Source organism: Tenrec ecaudatus, chromosome 9, assembly GCF_050624435.1.
Source record: "Tenrec ecaudatus isolate mTenEca1 chromosome 9, mTenEca1.hap1, whole genome shotgun sequence".
Classification (NCBI taxonomy): Eukaryota; Metazoa; Chordata; class Mammalia; order Afrosoricida; family Tenrecidae; genus Tenrec; species Tenrec ecaudatus.
In genome coordinates, this window is record NC_134538.1 from 48,837,096 (window position 1) to 48,853,862 (window position 16,767).

The following is a 16,767-nucleotide window of genomic DNA, read 5'->3' on the forward strand; positions in this document are numbered from 1 at the left end:
GTGTCCTTTGAAGTTCCTCCCCCACTTGTGGGCTGGTCAGGGAGTTGCAGGGGCTCTGGTTCCAGCTTCTGTTCCAAAAAGGACTGGCCAGAATGGGGAGCAGCAAGGGAAGCCTGCTGTACTGAACCAGGGACGGAAGGCATTCAAGTCCAAGAAGTGGGCTTAAGAACATTCTAGATACCTGGTTTCTTTTTAGATAATGTGAGTACTCGAGGGTCTAGATGGGGTCCAGAGGTGCACTTTTCAAATACACCTGAGTCTGATTGGACCCCTCGCAAGTTGTGTACAATGTCATGTGCAATACCAAGTACTTCCAGCAGAGGGCATCATGCCCTTATCTGTATGCTAGGAAGGACCTTACAAGAAGTGTACATAGCACTTTGCAAAGAATCTAAATGTACAGCAATCCCAACTAATTAGAACTTATCAACCATACAGATTTCTATGGTGTAGTTTTATAAACATCGGGCAACTTAGACGTTACTCTCTTCATGTAGTTCACTGATGGTCACTATTAGATTTTCTTGGACAAATCTGATGTGAATCAGTTCTCAACGTACACCACACGAGGGGTGGAACGGGTGACAGCGCTGTGCAACGTGTGCAGACTTTCACAACGAGTGCCCAGAGACTCGGAGCCTTCTCTCCTAGCTCCACCATGGCCAAGCAGGACTGGAAACCGTCCAAACAATGCAGTCATGGCTGATGAAGCACAACCAGAACAGACCCAAATATGGAAAAGCTGAGTGGAGAAGGAACGATAACCGGAATAAGGAGTAATGGGTCGGAGCCCCGGAATAGGCCCAGCGAGCCATTTCAGGAGCCCGAGGCGTGAGATTGGATTATTGGCAGAGCCGTGGAGATCTGACACATGTTCAAAGCTACCTGGGTTGGCTGCTATCTTTGAGCCTGGACCCTTGTTTCCCCCATTCTAGTTGTTGTCTGGTTCCCCCCAATTTTAGAACTTTGCCTGTGTTCCAGTTTTATATCCTTGGTCAAAACCAAAGTGGGAATGATTGGTGGGAAATCTTGTTGCCAAGGAGAGACGCATAGGGGCTTCATTTTCCCGGATGAGGAAAGTGTGGCATCAAAGTTGCCCCAGGGTGTGTGTGTGTGTGTGTTACCCCGGGGTGTGTGTGTGGACGTGTGGGTCTTTCTCTGGTTCCTCTATGACCGAGGACCATCTCCAGGGGAGGGAGGAGAGGCTGAGACATGGCCAAGTCTTCTCTCCCTGTGATTGGAATGAATGTCAGGGGCCGGTTTCAAAACCCCTCTCTTTGGGGAATGCTTAGACCATGGTTCTCCACGAGGGTCTCTACCTTCCCTCCCCCAAGCAGCATTTAGCCATCAACATCTGGAAGAGACCTTTCTGGTAGTCACAACTTCACATGGGCGGTGCTAACATCTGGTGGAGGGAGGCCGGGGAAACGGCTAAGCATCCTACAGCACACAGGAAAGTCTCCCACGATGCCAATCCTTTTTAAAACCTGCCGTCAAGTGAGTCGGACTCATGGCGAACACAAGTGAGAGAGTAGGGCTGCCTCCTGGGTTTTTCCCAGGCTGTTACTGTTACGGTGCCAGATCACCAGGTGTTTTCTCCCAGGGAGCCTTTGGGTGGGTTCAGCTTGGTAACTGGTTAACAATCCAGAGCTTAGCCCTGGTGTAACCCGAGCCCCTTACCATGTCAACACCACCAACAACAAAAATATCAACAGTGACCACCAAGTTTCAAGGGATGGGCTTGAGAAAGTCCAAGTGTGTTCCCCCAGACGGGAGCTTTAGCACCCTCTGGGGACTGATGAGAAATGCAAATGATCACCATTTACCTCAGCCCTCTTAAATGGCCACAAAGTTTCAGCTGATGCTAATGCCCGAGAAAGCTCTAGAACAGTGGTTCTCAACCTTCCTAAGGCTGTGACCCTTTCATACAGTTCCTCATGTTGTGGTGACCCCCAACCATAAAAGTATTTTCCTTGCTACTTCATAGCTGTTACTTTGCTACTGTTATGAATTGTCATGTGAATATCTGATATGCAGGATATATTTTCATGGTTACAAATTGAACAGAATTAAAGCGCAGTGGTTAATCACAAAACAATATATTATTATATATTGTGAAATATTTATTTCTAATGACAAATAAATGAAATTTTGTCTTGAAGCATGGAGTAGCATGGGAACAGTCTTCACTCAGGGTACTCCTATGGGGGTGTATCTGCATGTGGGCGGACCTGCCTGGAGACAGAGAGAGGAGCACTGTCTTGGTTCCAAGACCATCAGAGATATGTGTTTTCCAATGGTCTTAGGCGACCTCTGTGAAAGGGTTGTTGGATTCCCAAAGGGGCCACGACTCACAGGTTAGGAACTGCTGCTCTAGAATGACTGAGTTCTTCCGGATTGCACTGCTTGAGATGAGTGATGGAACGCTGTACTTCTGAGATCTGAGTGTGATTAGACATCCCCGGAGAGCTGTCCAGGTGCAGATTTGGGTTTCGTAGCAGTAGTTAGGATGCGCAGTTGTTATAAGCTGCCTACTCTTTGAGAAGTGCAGATGGAACATCTAAACCAACCCCCCGTGTTCAGTCAGTTCTGACTTCCAGCATCCCTATCAGGCAAAGAACTGCAGGTTTCCGAGGTTGTAAATCCTTATGGAAGCAGTGCTTGATTATTTTGCCCTCCGACCGGCTGGCAGGTTCAGACTGTCAGCCCTCTGGCTAGCAGCCAGCCTCCTTAGTCCTCAGCCACCAGCAATTTGATTCCTACTCATACCAATCCACTAGGGCAGAGTAGAACTTCCTGAGGTGAAAATCTTTGCAGAAGCGGACTGTCTCATCTTTCTTCTGTGAAGCAGCTGGAAAGTTCAAACTGCTCACCTTTTGGCTACTAGGCTAATGTTTCAGTCACTGCATCGCCAGATCTCCTTGGATCTTAGTCACTGCCATCAAGTCAATGCCAACTCCTGATGAACCTGTAGGACAGGGTAAAACAGCCTGAGAGTTTCCGAGATGATACCTCTTTATGAGAGTAGAAAGCCCGTTTTTCTTCTGCAGAATGGGTGGTGGTTTCGAACTACTGACTTTCAGTTAGCAGCCCAACACATAACCACTCTGCCACCAGGGCTCCTTGGATCTTATATAGTGCCTCCCAACCTTGCCTGGTTGCATGCTAAACCTTCTGAGGTCCCATTTGAGACCCACCAGTGGAACAGTGGAGCCCTGGCAATGTAGTGGGGTAGGCACTGGGCTGCTAACTGAAAGATCAATAGTTTGAACCCCCTAGCCAGCAGTTCCTTAGGATAAAGATGAGGCTGTCTGAACCCATAGATTGACGGCTTTGGGAACCCCAAAGGGCATTTCCACTCCGTCCTATTGGATCACCATGAGCCAGAATGACTCGATGGCACACACAGCCATTGCCATGGGGTTGATTCTGAATCGTGGTGACTCCATGTGCTACAGGACAGAACTGTCATTCTTTCATGGTGTCACTGACTGGGTTTGAACCACCAACCTTTAGGGCAGTAGTTGAGTACAAACTGTACCACCCAGGAAAAGAGCAGAGAGTCTCATGATCAATCAGGTCTGACTTCAGAGAGCTGGTCGATTAAAAGGAGGCCTGGGGGCACTGTGAGTTCGGCATTGCGCTGATAATCACAATTTTAGCAGTTCAAACCCACCAACTACTCCTTAGAAGAGGGGTCCTCAAACTTTTTAAACAGGGGGCCAGTTCACTGTCCCTTAGACCCATTGGGAGGGCTGGACTATAGTTTTTTTTTTTAACTATGCACACTGCACATATCTTATTTTGAAGGCAAAAACACCTGGCAGGCCGGATAAATGTCCTTGGCGGGTCACATGTGATCTGTGGGCCATAGTTTGAGGATGCCTGATTTACACCCTCAGAAGCCCGTCTGTACAGTTTGCTGTGAATTGGAATCAAGTCAACCCCAGTTTGTTCTTGTTGTCATTGTTGTTTTTTGCTCTATCAGACATTGTTAGCTCAGGCCGGGGAGAGTCACGTGGAGAGCTTTAACACTCCCCATGCGCAGGCAACAAAGTCAGTCAGGACCCAGATTGCAAAGCACAGGTCCATGTTTAAGAATCAGTGAGTGACCTTGGAAAACAGTCGGCAGTTCCCGACAAGACTCAGCAGAGGGCTACTGTGTGGTTCAACAATTCCATTTCTAGGTGTCTGCCCAGGAGGAATGAGAATGGAGTCTGCGCACAAACGCTGTACAGGCATGTTTACAGTAGCCCTATTCCTAGTAAACAAGAAGTGCAAACAACCCAACGGATGGATGGTTAAACCAGTTGTGGTTCATCTGTACAAGAGATCATTACTCACTTGTAAAGTGAAGGTTGTACTGACACCCGATACATACATGATACATAGATGAACCTTGACATGATGCTTAGTGAAAGAGGCCACCCGTCACAGGAGTCTATTGATATGAAGTGCTCGGAATGGGCACCGCATGGACAGGAAGTGACGGGCAGAGGTTGGAAAGAGAGGAGTGACTGTAATGGGTGTCGCCGTATTGATCTGTTTTAGGTGATGCAGTAGTCTAAATTTATGGTTGCACAACTCCAAGAACATAAACCCACTGTATATTTCACAGTGGTTAAAATGATGAAAGATTCAGTGACCCAAACGTTCCTAATAGAGGTAGATTTTACACACAGATTACTCCAGACCAAACCCACTGCCTCTGAATTCCAACTCATGGTAGCTCTATTGGACAGAGTAAGTTGTCAATCTTTCGTCAGCAGTCCAAAGCTTAATGTATGGTGCCATCAAGACCCCTTATGGGTGGATTAACTGTACTGTCGTCGAGTGGATTCTGATGTATAGCAACCAGATAGAACAGAGTCGAAATCCTACTTATGGTTTCTGAGCCTGTCAGTATTACAGGAGCAGCCTGCCCCATCTTTCTCCTAAACACATAAGCCACCAGCACTTCACGAGTAGATTCGCTCCCCTCACAAACACCCCATCATATACCAATATGCCATGCTTGAGCCATGTTCTTAACCAGACCTGATACTGCCTCCTGGTGATTTAGTTCTGGGTTGGTCAGGTGATGGTATCATTCCCTCATTCAAAGGGAAACAGGAGGGGGAGAATATTGGCTTGGGGTGGCGTGGAGGGGGTGTAACAAAGTGAGTTTAGGCCCAGTTGATCCCAGAAGGTTATTCCTGTGGAAGATGATTTCATGATATTCAGTAGACAGTTGCCCATTAAAATGGCAGCTCTGGGAGAGCCCTGCTGGTGGTGGCCGCACACAAGGAGCCGAGATGGCACAGTGGTTAAGCACTTGGCTGCTAACCTCAAGATTGGTGGTTTGAGTCCACTCAGTGGCTCCACAGGAAAAACACCTGGTGATGTGTTCCCTAAGGTTCCCAGCCCAGGAAACCTTACAAGGCACGTCTACTTTGTGTTATGGGGTTGCAATGAGTTGACAATGAACTTGATGGAATACAACAGCCTGCAGTGAGGAGAAAAAAGGCAGGGTGGGGACCAATGGATGCCAACACTTAAGGAGTGAGACAAGAACCAGGATACGTTGGTTATGGCCATCAGGAAGTCACTGGGAACCTTGGTGACAGGAACAACAAAGAGTTCATTGGTTAGGGGACAGGCAAAGAAGCAACACCTCCCATACTGAGGTTATTTTACAAGGGAAGAATCATCCCCCAAGGAATCAGCACGGCCCAGCAGGCTTTTTCTTTCAGTCCTGCTGATGAGAGAGATCGGAGAATATTGCAGGCTGGCCCCAGTAGAAGGGTCGCGTTTGAAAATGATCGAGGGAAGAAATGATGGAGCAATATCCCTGAAGGCTTCAGGGGTCAGGTGAGAACGTCAACCTTCAAAAATAGGAATCCTTCTTCTGAGTCCAGTGGGAAATAAAGTAGGTGTGAATCAACCTTGAACAAGACTTGGGATTTAAAGAGGTGAGATTTGACTAAAGGTAACTGCTCTGAAATCCACCCCAACCCCACTTTACAGTGACGCTATACTTGCCCTGAGCCGCTGAAAGCAAGTAACCGAGGATTTCTAAGTCAAACTGCTTCCCCGGAAAACACAGGACTGCTCTGATGGTTGACCTTGGCTCAGGCTGTGGTGGCTTTGCTGAGCCTTCCGTAGACAGTTGTACAGCAGTCCTGGGCACTTCCACCCCACCTTGCTCCACTTTCCATTACTCGGAGTCACATCTGCACTGGCTGGCAGCTCTCCCAGTCTTGTGTTCCGCTTTTATGTCATAGATGTTTCTCTTGTTTAAAAAACCTGTTAGTCTTGCCAGCGCCGGCTTCTCAGGGGACCATACTTACATAGCTGACCCCACACACGTGGGTAAAACCCGCAAGGCTGTGCTAGGGAAACACAGCTCCCTCAATGTTGAGCCTTGGGAGATCATGACAGATGTGTGGCCAACATATGGAAAGGAGGGGCCAGGAGAGTATTGGTCATGATCTCTCAGAGGTTTGCAGCTGTTAGTCCATGATCGCCAGGCATGAAGTACATTCTCAGGATGGAGGTGAATTGGGATCCACTGACAGGGAGGTGGTGGGGGCAATGGAGAAGCTGATGGTACACCCATCTCATTCTCTTGACAGTAGGAAGTAAGGTCAGCTAGGCTGGGGCGCTGGTTGGAGAAGACCTTGCAAAGTGGAAAGTGGGCCTACTGGAGGGAAAGGAGGAATAAGCTAATGGGTTGTGATTCCCCCCCACCCACACACACACACAAAAGGTGTCATGGGAAGAGATAGGGAAGCAGGCATCAGCAAGGTGTGGGATCATGTCTTCGGAGTACTGTACTGTTCTGGAAAGCCACTGGGGCATTTCTTGGCCTGTTTGACATCTTAGATCCTAAGATCTGGCCACTGTACTAAGACTGGAAGGAAGGAAACCAGGTAGGTGGCCACTGTAGTCACTCAGGCAAGAGATTCCATGGCCTGGAGTAGGTTGGGATGTGACTTACCACAGGTTGAGACACCTCCTCTGTTACTTCTTTCCTTTCAATGGCATGTGAACAGTCACCATTGAAGGGGGTGGGGGGCAATGGCTAGATGGGATCATGACTTCAATATAAAACAGATTGAGTCATAACAGCCTGTCTGAGGGTTTGACACTATGTACTTAAGTTAGAGGATTAAATAGTACACTCTTTTGAACATTAGTGAAGATTTGCCTTTGATAGCACAGTATATTTTAACATCAATTTTTATATTCTTCCTTCATGGAAGGTCAATATTCTTTCTTTTAAATAGTCACTTTAGGAACTTATTGCTGTAATTACTTCTTGGAGGTTGGAGCAGTTACTTTTAGGAATTGTCTACCCCCCACGCAAGGGAAGGGGTAGCCCTAGTCCCTCACTCCCATACCACTGAACATGACCCTGTGTGGAGATGGAGGTTTACTGTGTATGCTAAAGAGGCCACAGCAGAGTAGGTTAAATCCTAGACATAATCCCTTCTGAATGACATCTTGTTTTTTAAGACAAAGGCAGGCAGAAGGTAATGTGAAGGTAACGTGAAGACCTGGCTACAAGTCAGTACCTGTCCAGAGTTACCAATAAGGACCCTCTTCTAGAGCCAATGCGTTGAGTTGGACTTGTAGTCTCTGTGAGGCAATTTTCTGGTCTTCAGAGCCATTTACTTGTACTTTGGCTAAAGCAGCCCTAGAAACACCAGAGTCATTGCCTGCCTACCAGGCACCCTGCCCTGGGATTTTAGCTCTGTAAAATTCTTGGTAGACAATGAAAGAATGGATGTAATTGAATGATGGTGTTGGTGAAAGTACCATGGAGTGCCAAAACAGGAAAACAATTCTGTTTTGAAGAGTACAGCCAGAATGCTCCTTCGAAGTGAGGCTGGAGAGACTCCATCTCCCATACCTCAAACACGCTACGAGAGACCAGTCCCTGGAGAAAGACCTCATGCTCGGTAAGCAGAACGTCAGCAACGAGGAGAAGATGACGCTCCGCGTGTCAACAGTGGGCTCAAACACAACCCTGTGAGGGGGGTGCAGGGCAGGAAGGGTTAGCTGGGGTACACGGACAGGGTCACCATAGGCTGAACTGACTTGACGGCACCTAACAACAACATCAGCATGTGGCGTGCACACATCTATGTGCACCTGCTCCTACAAAAGGAACCAGGTGACAAAGCCACTGTAACAAATAGCTTCCTTTTAAAACAAAAACAAGGTGTGTCATATTATTTTTATTCAATCATAGAAAACTCATTCGTATACATATTTTTCGACTTTGGGGAAACTGGAATATTAAACAGCTGGGTAACAAAACAGTTGAGAGATACATCTCATTTCAAGCAGAGATAAGTATTAAAGATCTCACATTTATTTAAAAAAACAAACAAAAAAGTAATCGAAATAATCGGCAGTAGGTCACTGGCTTTTTAAACCTTTATGCCAGAGGATTAAGCTCTCTCCCAACCCTCAACTTTTTCTGGAATGTTTTCATGACTTTAAATCAACCATAAATTTAAAAGGTAGTGGATTTGAACTCTGAATACAAAATTCAATTTTTTTTACTAACCATAGGCTCTGAGATCTGCTTAATGCCCCATTTTAGGAGGCGGCTGTTTCCCCGGACTAATGGGTGTTTCCCGTCTCGACAACAGTGTGGGTATGCCGCCGCGCACCTGCCCGCACTCAGCACCAACACAAATGAAATAGTGTCAGAGTATCTTTAAATTAAATTGCAGAGGACTACTGTTGAAATGTATGAAATGTGCTTGAACTTGTTTACAGATTAAGGTTTAACAAGGAACATGTTAGAGGCCAACCTGCTTCCTCTGAGTACCCCCTGGAGTAACACGAGACCTTTAGAATTGAAAGAAAAAAAAGCAAAGCAATCCCCTACTCCAAATGGAGGAATGGTCTCAAAATGTCATTTCCCGCCTTAAGTCAAACCTGTGTCTATCGTCATGAAAGAAGGAACAGGAAGTAGGCTCCTTGGGGTTGGCTTCTCACCCTTCTGTAGACTTCCTCCGTGACACATACTTGATGGGTGATACTGCACGCTTCCCTTTCCATCCAGGTTCTGGCCCCTCAAATGCTGATCTGCAGACCTAGAGCCTCCCCCAGGGGTCATGGAAACAAACCTGGGAAAAACTGAGTTTCTGCAAGTTTTCTTTATGTTCGTGGGGTGAGGGGGAAAAAAAAGACAACAAAACAACCTCTAGGGCTAACAAAAATAATACTTGGAAGGGCTGCCTCTCAATGCCAACTTCCACACTCACCCTAGTGTGGAAAACTCAGATCACATCAAATGCGTTTAGCCTGGTTTGCCCAGATGGCGCTGAACAAAGTTCTTGGGCAGTGGACTCGATCCCACCTTGTTCCTGAATGGGAGTGCCTGCGTCCAAGCACACTCGGCCTCCCACCTCGCTACTGGAGGTGACTTGGCGAGGCAGCCAGGCTTTTGTGCAGGTTGGGGTTCTGGCTGTGTCTGTTCCGACTGCGCACAGATGAGAACATGGTGTTGCAGCCGGGCACTTTGCATTTGTGGAGCTGGCGGAGGTGTACGGTTTTGTAGTGGGCCCGGAAGGTCCCTTTGTTGCTGTATGTCTTTTGGCAGAGGTGACACGTGATGGGAAACCCAGAAGGCAGGCTGGCCAGGCTCTGGTCGGCCTTCTCCATCAGGACGCAGATAGGATAGCCATCTTCCCCAGGGCCCAGGCCAGAGCCGTCACAGTTCCCGTCACTGTCTTCCATCAGCATGCTGCCCTCCTCGCTGGCCCCGTCGGAATCCCAGGAGGAACGGCTGCTGCTCTCTGATTTCATGCTCGAGGTAGTGCTCAAATCGAGGATGGTGCCCTCACTGGGGGGCCCAGAGCTGTAGCTCTCCAGGCCGGTGCTGTGCACTTGGGTCATTGGGTAAACCAAACTGCCCATCCGGTTTGTTCCCTTGAAGATGACAGATGTCTGGGAGGCTTGCTGGGTGAAAGCCACATCCTGGTAGGCGCCCTTAGCCACATCTTTCAGAAGATAGGCTGCATGGAAACGGTCTTCGCTGCTCTCCAGTGCTTCTTGGGTCAAACCTTTCTGGTGGAGGCTTGGGTTTGAACTGTGCCTGAAAGATGAAGATGGTCAGTAATGGTCAAACTGTTGCCTTAACAACAGTCATCACTGCGAAGGAAGCTACTAAGTAGACATGAGGAAAAAGTCTCAAGATAGGAGAAATGATGGTAAGGGGCTTAGGCCCTGGAGGGATGCAATGAGTATTTAGTGCCCACTAGCCGACTCCCATCAGAAGTTTGCAGTCACAATGACACCAATGGGTTGTACACTTGGGGACTTATGCAGATCCCCTTACTTTCTACCATCTGATTGACAGGCAACTTCCTGTGTCTCATCTACAGGTAAGAATGGCTAGGCTACTTCAACTGGACCAGTTCCACTCGGCCACTGGAATCAGGAGATCCCTGAAAAAAATCTGGCCAGTCTCCTGGAAACCAAGGACAAGACTTCATTTTAATGCAGCTAGGAGTTCAAAGGTGGAGTTCACCAGAAAGTTGGAAGTTCTACTCAGGGGTGCCGCAGAAGAAAGGTCTGGTGATCTACTGCTGAAAAAACTCAGCCATTGGAAACCTTATGGAGACAGTTCTACTGACACATGCGAAGCTGTCCCGAGCACTCTACTCCATGGAAACTGGGTAACTGATCAGGAAATAGTCTCTCCCAGAAGTGCAATGTCAAAATAACTTGTCACTAGTCTTACATGGCTACTGAGCACTTAAAAGTGTGGCTGTTATCTATTGAAATGATACGATTTTGGATATACCGAATAAAGTCATTTAAATTTATTTCACTGTTCCTTTTGATTTTTCTAAATATGGTTAGCGACTCTAATAAGGACAGAGCAGAACTTCCCACAGAGTTTCCAAAGCTGTAGGCTTGCATAGAAGCAGATGATCCCTAGGTCAGAGCTGCTGGTGGTTTTGAACAGTCATCCTATTGGTTGGTAGCCATGTGATGTGACCACTGTGCCATCAGGACTTCTGATGTGACCTCTAGAAAATGCAAAGGTAAGTAAGTAGTCTGCATCACGTTTCTATTGGCCAGGGATACTGAGGAGCAGGTCTGTGCAAGCTCACAGTCTCAGAAGTTCTATAGCTGTTGGTGAACATCTGACTGGCTGGAAACTGTGTATGTGTGTGCATGCACACGTGTGCAGAGTCCAGTGCCTACTGCAACACTTCACTATATGCCAGACAGGAGTTTTGCAAATGCAGCACTGTGAGCACACCACCAATCTTTTACCCAATGATTACTTCTGAAGGTAAGATAATGAGTATCCATTATAGCCCCAGCCTTTTACTCACACGATATCATTTGGATATAACTTGTCCATCAATGACTTTGCTCAGATATTCCCTGGCTAATGTCAGGTGGGAAAAACCAGCCCTTTACTAAGGGGTAAAATCTGAAAGGGGTGGGCAGGAGAATATCAAAGAAGGAATGGATCTCCCCAAATACAGATCAGAGGACACGCCCAAGGTCAAACTGAGAAAAAACCCAAAAAAGCACATTGAGCAAAATAAATAAGAATTGAATTTTCTCTTCTCAGAAATCTCCTAAGACCCGTGTGTGTGAGGGAGGAACTTAATCATATATCTACAAAAAGTATAAAATCTACTCTTTATTAACTTTTCTCTTCTCTCCCCTGGCCCCCCTTCTGTCCGGGCCACAGTCTGAAGGATACTCCTAGATCACCCACTTTGTAGGCAGCACTTCGCAACGGGAAAGTGCCCTGTGATTATGTCAGCGTTTGGGGCTGGAGTGGGCGGGGCCCGTCAGCAGAAAACCAAGACACTAGACTGACATATGGATCCCAGTTCACACAAGTGGTTAAAAGCAGAGTCAGACAAGACATTTACTGGAACCTTGCACAGAAAGGGCCCCGCTGTCCTGTGCCTACCTCCCAAGTGCCCTAGGAATGCCAAGAACTAAGCTGTAGGACCCTTCTCTTTCCCCTCTCCTCAAGCCTTGAAAGCCCAACCTAATTCTTATCCTGAGGTATCATGTCCCCCCAGACTGGTGACTGCCACAACTGAAAAAGCCATCTGGACCATGTGCCAGGCAGGCTTCCTGCTTCCAGGACTTTGCTAACACTCTGTCCCATGCCTGTTTCTCTCTCTCTCTCCCCCACATCAACCTCACCTCTCTCTCCAAAACTCCCAGGGCTTCCGACTAAGTAAGTAGAGATCAAGGGTCTGAAAAATCCCTAGTCACCCCCAAAGCCAGTTACTACTCTCATACTGACACAAAGATGTTATATGCCTTTTTCACTGTCATTCTCTCAGGCACCTACAGTGGAGTTTTCCAGCAACAACACGTCGTGCTATTGTGACAATCTGAAAGTAGAAGCAGATTCAAAATTCCAGCTGTCTGGGCTTAAGCTAGAACTTAAAGACGACATTTGTAAAAATGTAAAACATAGCCACTCCTCTCACTAAAATCTTTACTTAGGAGAATGTGGTCATTTTCCCATAAAAATGTTATTTAATATATAGTAGGTTTACTATTATTTTCAAGGGTATAAAATACATGGGTTCCCCCCCCATTTTAGTTTCTAAAATAGTAAATATTTGCAGTTATGATGGCCCTTTAAAAAGTTCATAGGACGGATAGGGCAAGATATGACAAAATAACGAGGTATAAATTACCAAGGGCACATGAGGGAGGGGAGAAAGGGGAGGGAGGGGAAAAAAAAAGAGGACCTGATGCAAGGGGCTTAAGTGGAGAGCAAATGCCTTGAGAATGATTGGGGCAGGGAATGTATGGATGTGCTTTATACAATTGATGTATGTATATGTATGGATTGTGGTAAGAGTTGTTTGGGTCCCTAATAAAATGTAAAAAAAGAAAAGAGGAGAAAAAAAATGATTAGGGTAAAAAGAAAAAAAAAGTTCATAGGAAAATTGAATTATAAGGTAACAGATTGTTCCCCTATTTTCCCAGACGAAAGCTATAGTGGGAAGGCCTCGGGTTTTAAGAATTTGTAAAGGAGTCCTCAGACCAAACATTTGAGAGTACTGGTGTAGACACACTCCTTTCTCCAGGAAGCCTTCCCTCATTTCCAGGTACCCTCTGGTGGGTTACAGCAGTCTGCACTGCCCCATCCCAGCACTCCCCACATCTAGCTGCAATGGCCTGCTGACTGTCTCCAGCACAGTGAGGGCCTGTCTTTAAGGGTAAGGGGTATGGCCCCTGAATTTGGCATAGAAAAGGACACAGTACCTATTTGTTGGATAAATTAGCATCCAGGGTGCTATCTCAGTCCCCTTTGGGTGGGCCCTAGGACCTGCTGTTGGCAGTAGCTGCTGCTCCAGGCCTTAAACCAGTATTCTTTATGTCAACACACTCTTCTCGGACTCCCAGCCCAGGCAGTGACCCCAGCTGCCCACAGAGCCCCATCTAAATGGGACCAGGTCTGTGGCAATTCTAGGTGATTGCATGCTGAGTGCTGTACTACTGCGCCTGGGAGTTTTCACTTAGGATGCCAGATGTTTTTCTGTGGTGGGAGAAGCTTGTGTCCAACAACCGGGTGTAAAAAGTATTAAAAATCAAAAAAGTACCTTGAATTCTATAAGCCTTCTAATTTAGAAGGCTAGAACAGTACCATAAATATTGAGGCTAATCTCACTAAGATGATGGTGTCTTCCTGTAAAGGAAACTCGCTGCCACTGAGTTGATCCCCAGCAACCGAGCAACCATGTGTTAACCCAGCAGCACTGCCCCATAGGGTTCCAGGGCGGTCATTGTTATGGAAGCATTTCCTCCTGCAGAGTGACTTGCGGCTTGTGTTCAAAATGTTGACTTTTCTGCCAGTACCCAAGTGCTTAAGCAGTGTGCCACCAGAGCCCACTGGTCTCCTTCTAGCTCTGACTTAAGGACACTCCTGTCACTTAGAAGGATGGAAGTAAAGGGCTGGTCCACTAGTGGGGTAGTCTCTGGGATTCCTCAGGACCAGCGTGCTCTATCTACTTCACTAAAGGTAAGCAGTGTGTTCCTAAGAGCCCTGCTGTCCAGGGATGTGTGTGCGTGGGGGGGGGGGGAGGGGGGTATATGCGGGTTCTGCCGTTGGCTTGTAGAACCAACCGTATGCCTCAATACAGCTGGTGGTTCCAGACCACCACAATCAAACTGTGGGCCTCCCCCGACGGGCTGAAAGCAGGCACTCGGGAAGGGGAGGGGGATGGACACTGAGGTCCTGCAGCCCTCCAGGTGATTCTGATGCACGTTCAAGTTTAAGGCCCATCATGGAAAAGAAGTGGTTACCAAGGCTACCTTACCTGTCTCTGCTCCTGCGGGACGGGAAGATGGCACTGCAGCCCTCGACCATGCACGGGTGTGCTTCTTTGCTGTGTATGTTCTTGTGGTGCATTTTCACACTGCCAGCATTTTTAAAAGTCTTCTGACAGATATCACACTGGAAACGACTGTCTTTCTTTTGCCTCGCTAATGCATGCTGAGCCACATGCTCTGGCTCTTTAGAATCTTCAAAACAAGGAAAGGCCATTCCCCTGGTAGACAACGCACTGAAGAGGCCTCCGGCCAGCAGGCGCTGCTGCAGCTTGACGTAGTCAGGAAAGGTCCCGAGGGGCTCCATGCCAGCGGGGAGGAGGGGCTCACAGCCAGTGTCCTCTCCCTCTCTTGGCACCAAGGTCACCACAGGCTTCCACTCAGGCTCCTTCTCCACGTTGTACGTGGCCTGCTCGGGAGCTCGGAGGATGATTCCCCTGGGCTCAATCACTGATTTGAAGTGGTGGGGCCCCTCTCCTTCTGCGAGAGGCTTCCCCACATAGCTCGACGGCAGGTGCTGCTCCTCGGGCGCCTGGTCAGACTGAGGGCTGCAGGCCTCCGGGTCATCCTCACTGACCACCTGAAGGGGGGCATCTTCATCTGAGCTGAGGGCGGCGTGCCTCTTCTCGGCAATTTCCACAGCTTCCTTCTCTATTTTGATGGGCATGCTGGACTTGCGGGATTTCTTCTTGGGAAGAGCATCAAATGGCATTTCGTTGGGAACCAGCTGTTCTGGGATGGAGGAGGACAACAGTGGGAGAGAAGGCAGCATCCCGGGCGTGTTGGCCAGCTCAGCTGGAGTGGCTGGGCTGCGATAGAAAGGAAGGACTGGCTGTACCGTCTTGAGGTTGGGGAACAGCACACCATTGTGCCCGAGGCTCGAGAAGGCTGGCTGGCCTTTGGAGTCATCTGCTGAGGCAGGGTAGCCAGGCAGAGGCCTGCAGTCTGGAGGCGTCCCCAGGAAACACGGGCGCTTGTAGTTCTCAGTGCGGGCCAGGTTCAGGCTGTTCCGCAGGTCTTTGTCCCGGTTGTTCCTGTTCATGGGCATGTGCAGCCGAGGATTGGGGTTGGCGCTGTGGCGGTTCCGGCTCCTCAGGGAGCTGAACACCATGTTGCACCCTTCGATGGTGCACTTGTGCTTGATCTTCAGGTGCACAGCATTATAGTGGATCTTCAAGGTCCCTTTGTCGTAGAAGGTCTTCTCGCAGGCCGTGCAGAACACCCTGCCCTTCTTGGTGCCCAGGCTGTTCCTCTCTGGCTTCAGTTTGGCCTCGGGGGACAACTGTGTCCTCTCTAGCTTAGTGACAATGTTGTATGAGCTGGAGTCACTTAAATGGGTGCTGTCTTCCTTCTGAGCAGCAGTTTCCGGACAGTTCAAGCACTGCTCTTTCTCTACCTGAAATGGGCTGGAAGTGGAAGTCAAGAAGCTGCTGTCAGGGAAGGATTCGTGGAGTTGCTGCTTGGAGTCCTGGCTCTGGTCCGGACTCTGCTCCAGCAGAAACGGTTCGGGCAGTGAGCCTAGCAGAGCAGGGGGCACAGGGTTGAAGAACTGGAAAGGCATCATGAAAGCCATGTTGTTTATGAGGTTCTCGAAGGGATGTGTGCTGCTGGGGCTTCCTTTGTCCACAGGAGTGGAGAGGCTGGAGCTCCTGTGGCTACAGCTCTCAATGAAGGCCCGGATGTCCACGTTTGCTGTAGATGGGGGTATGATGATGGCCTGCTCTTCCTTCTCGTGAATGGCCATGAGCTCGACTATGGATTTGGTCTCCCCAAAACGGAGGAACTGTTGCAAGGTGGTTGCTTCCTCTTCGCTGGTCATGATGCTCCAGTGGTCCAAAACCTTTCCGGATGCATCCTAGACCCAAACCCAAACCCGAATGAAATGGTATGGTCGAGTTAGTCTCCCAGGCCCCCTAAGGGAAAGGCCCTTACTAGCATGCAGGACACCTGTATGCCTGTTAGAAAAAGGTGCCCCTTCTGAATGAGCACACGGTTTCATGAGTCCACCTCCACTCACCCACTCCCCTGCACCAGAAACTCTATCAGGAGAGGAAGCTGCATGGAGGTAAAGTGGTGGCCCTCCATGTCATCCAAATGAGAGAAATGAAATGATTTATTTCTTAGGTCCCACTTAGAGGAATGTGGTACTTACTGTCTACCGAATTTCAAATCGATTGAGCTGTGTTGCTTTGCACCATTGAGTCCATTCCAACTCAAGAGCAACTCCATAGGACAGGGAGTCTTGCCCCATTGGGGTGGCTCCAGGCTAACACCTTTCTGAAAGCAGGCTGCCACACCTTTTTCCCAAGGAGCAGCATCGGTGGGCTTACACAGCTTACCTTTGCATTAGCAACTGAGCGCTTCACCACCTGCACCACCACCGTGACTTTGTGTTCTACCTAGCATGAAAATATGTGTAACCTGAATGGCAGTAAC

General features: G+C 48.3%; 1 protein-coding gene across 1 annotated transcript in view; it reads right to left on the minus strand.

The window, feature by feature from the left end:
* Positions 1-9,411: 9,411 nt before the first annotated feature.
* BNC1 (basonuclin zinc finger protein 1) overlaps positions 9,412-16,767 on the minus strand; it is a 28,686-nt gene continuing 21,330 nt past the window's right edge. The window contains 2 exon segments of the mRNA XM_075557305.1: positions 9,412-10,096; positions 14,322-16,186. Coding sequence (XP_075413420.1) covers positions 9,412-10,096; positions 14,322-16,186 — 2,550 coding nt within the window.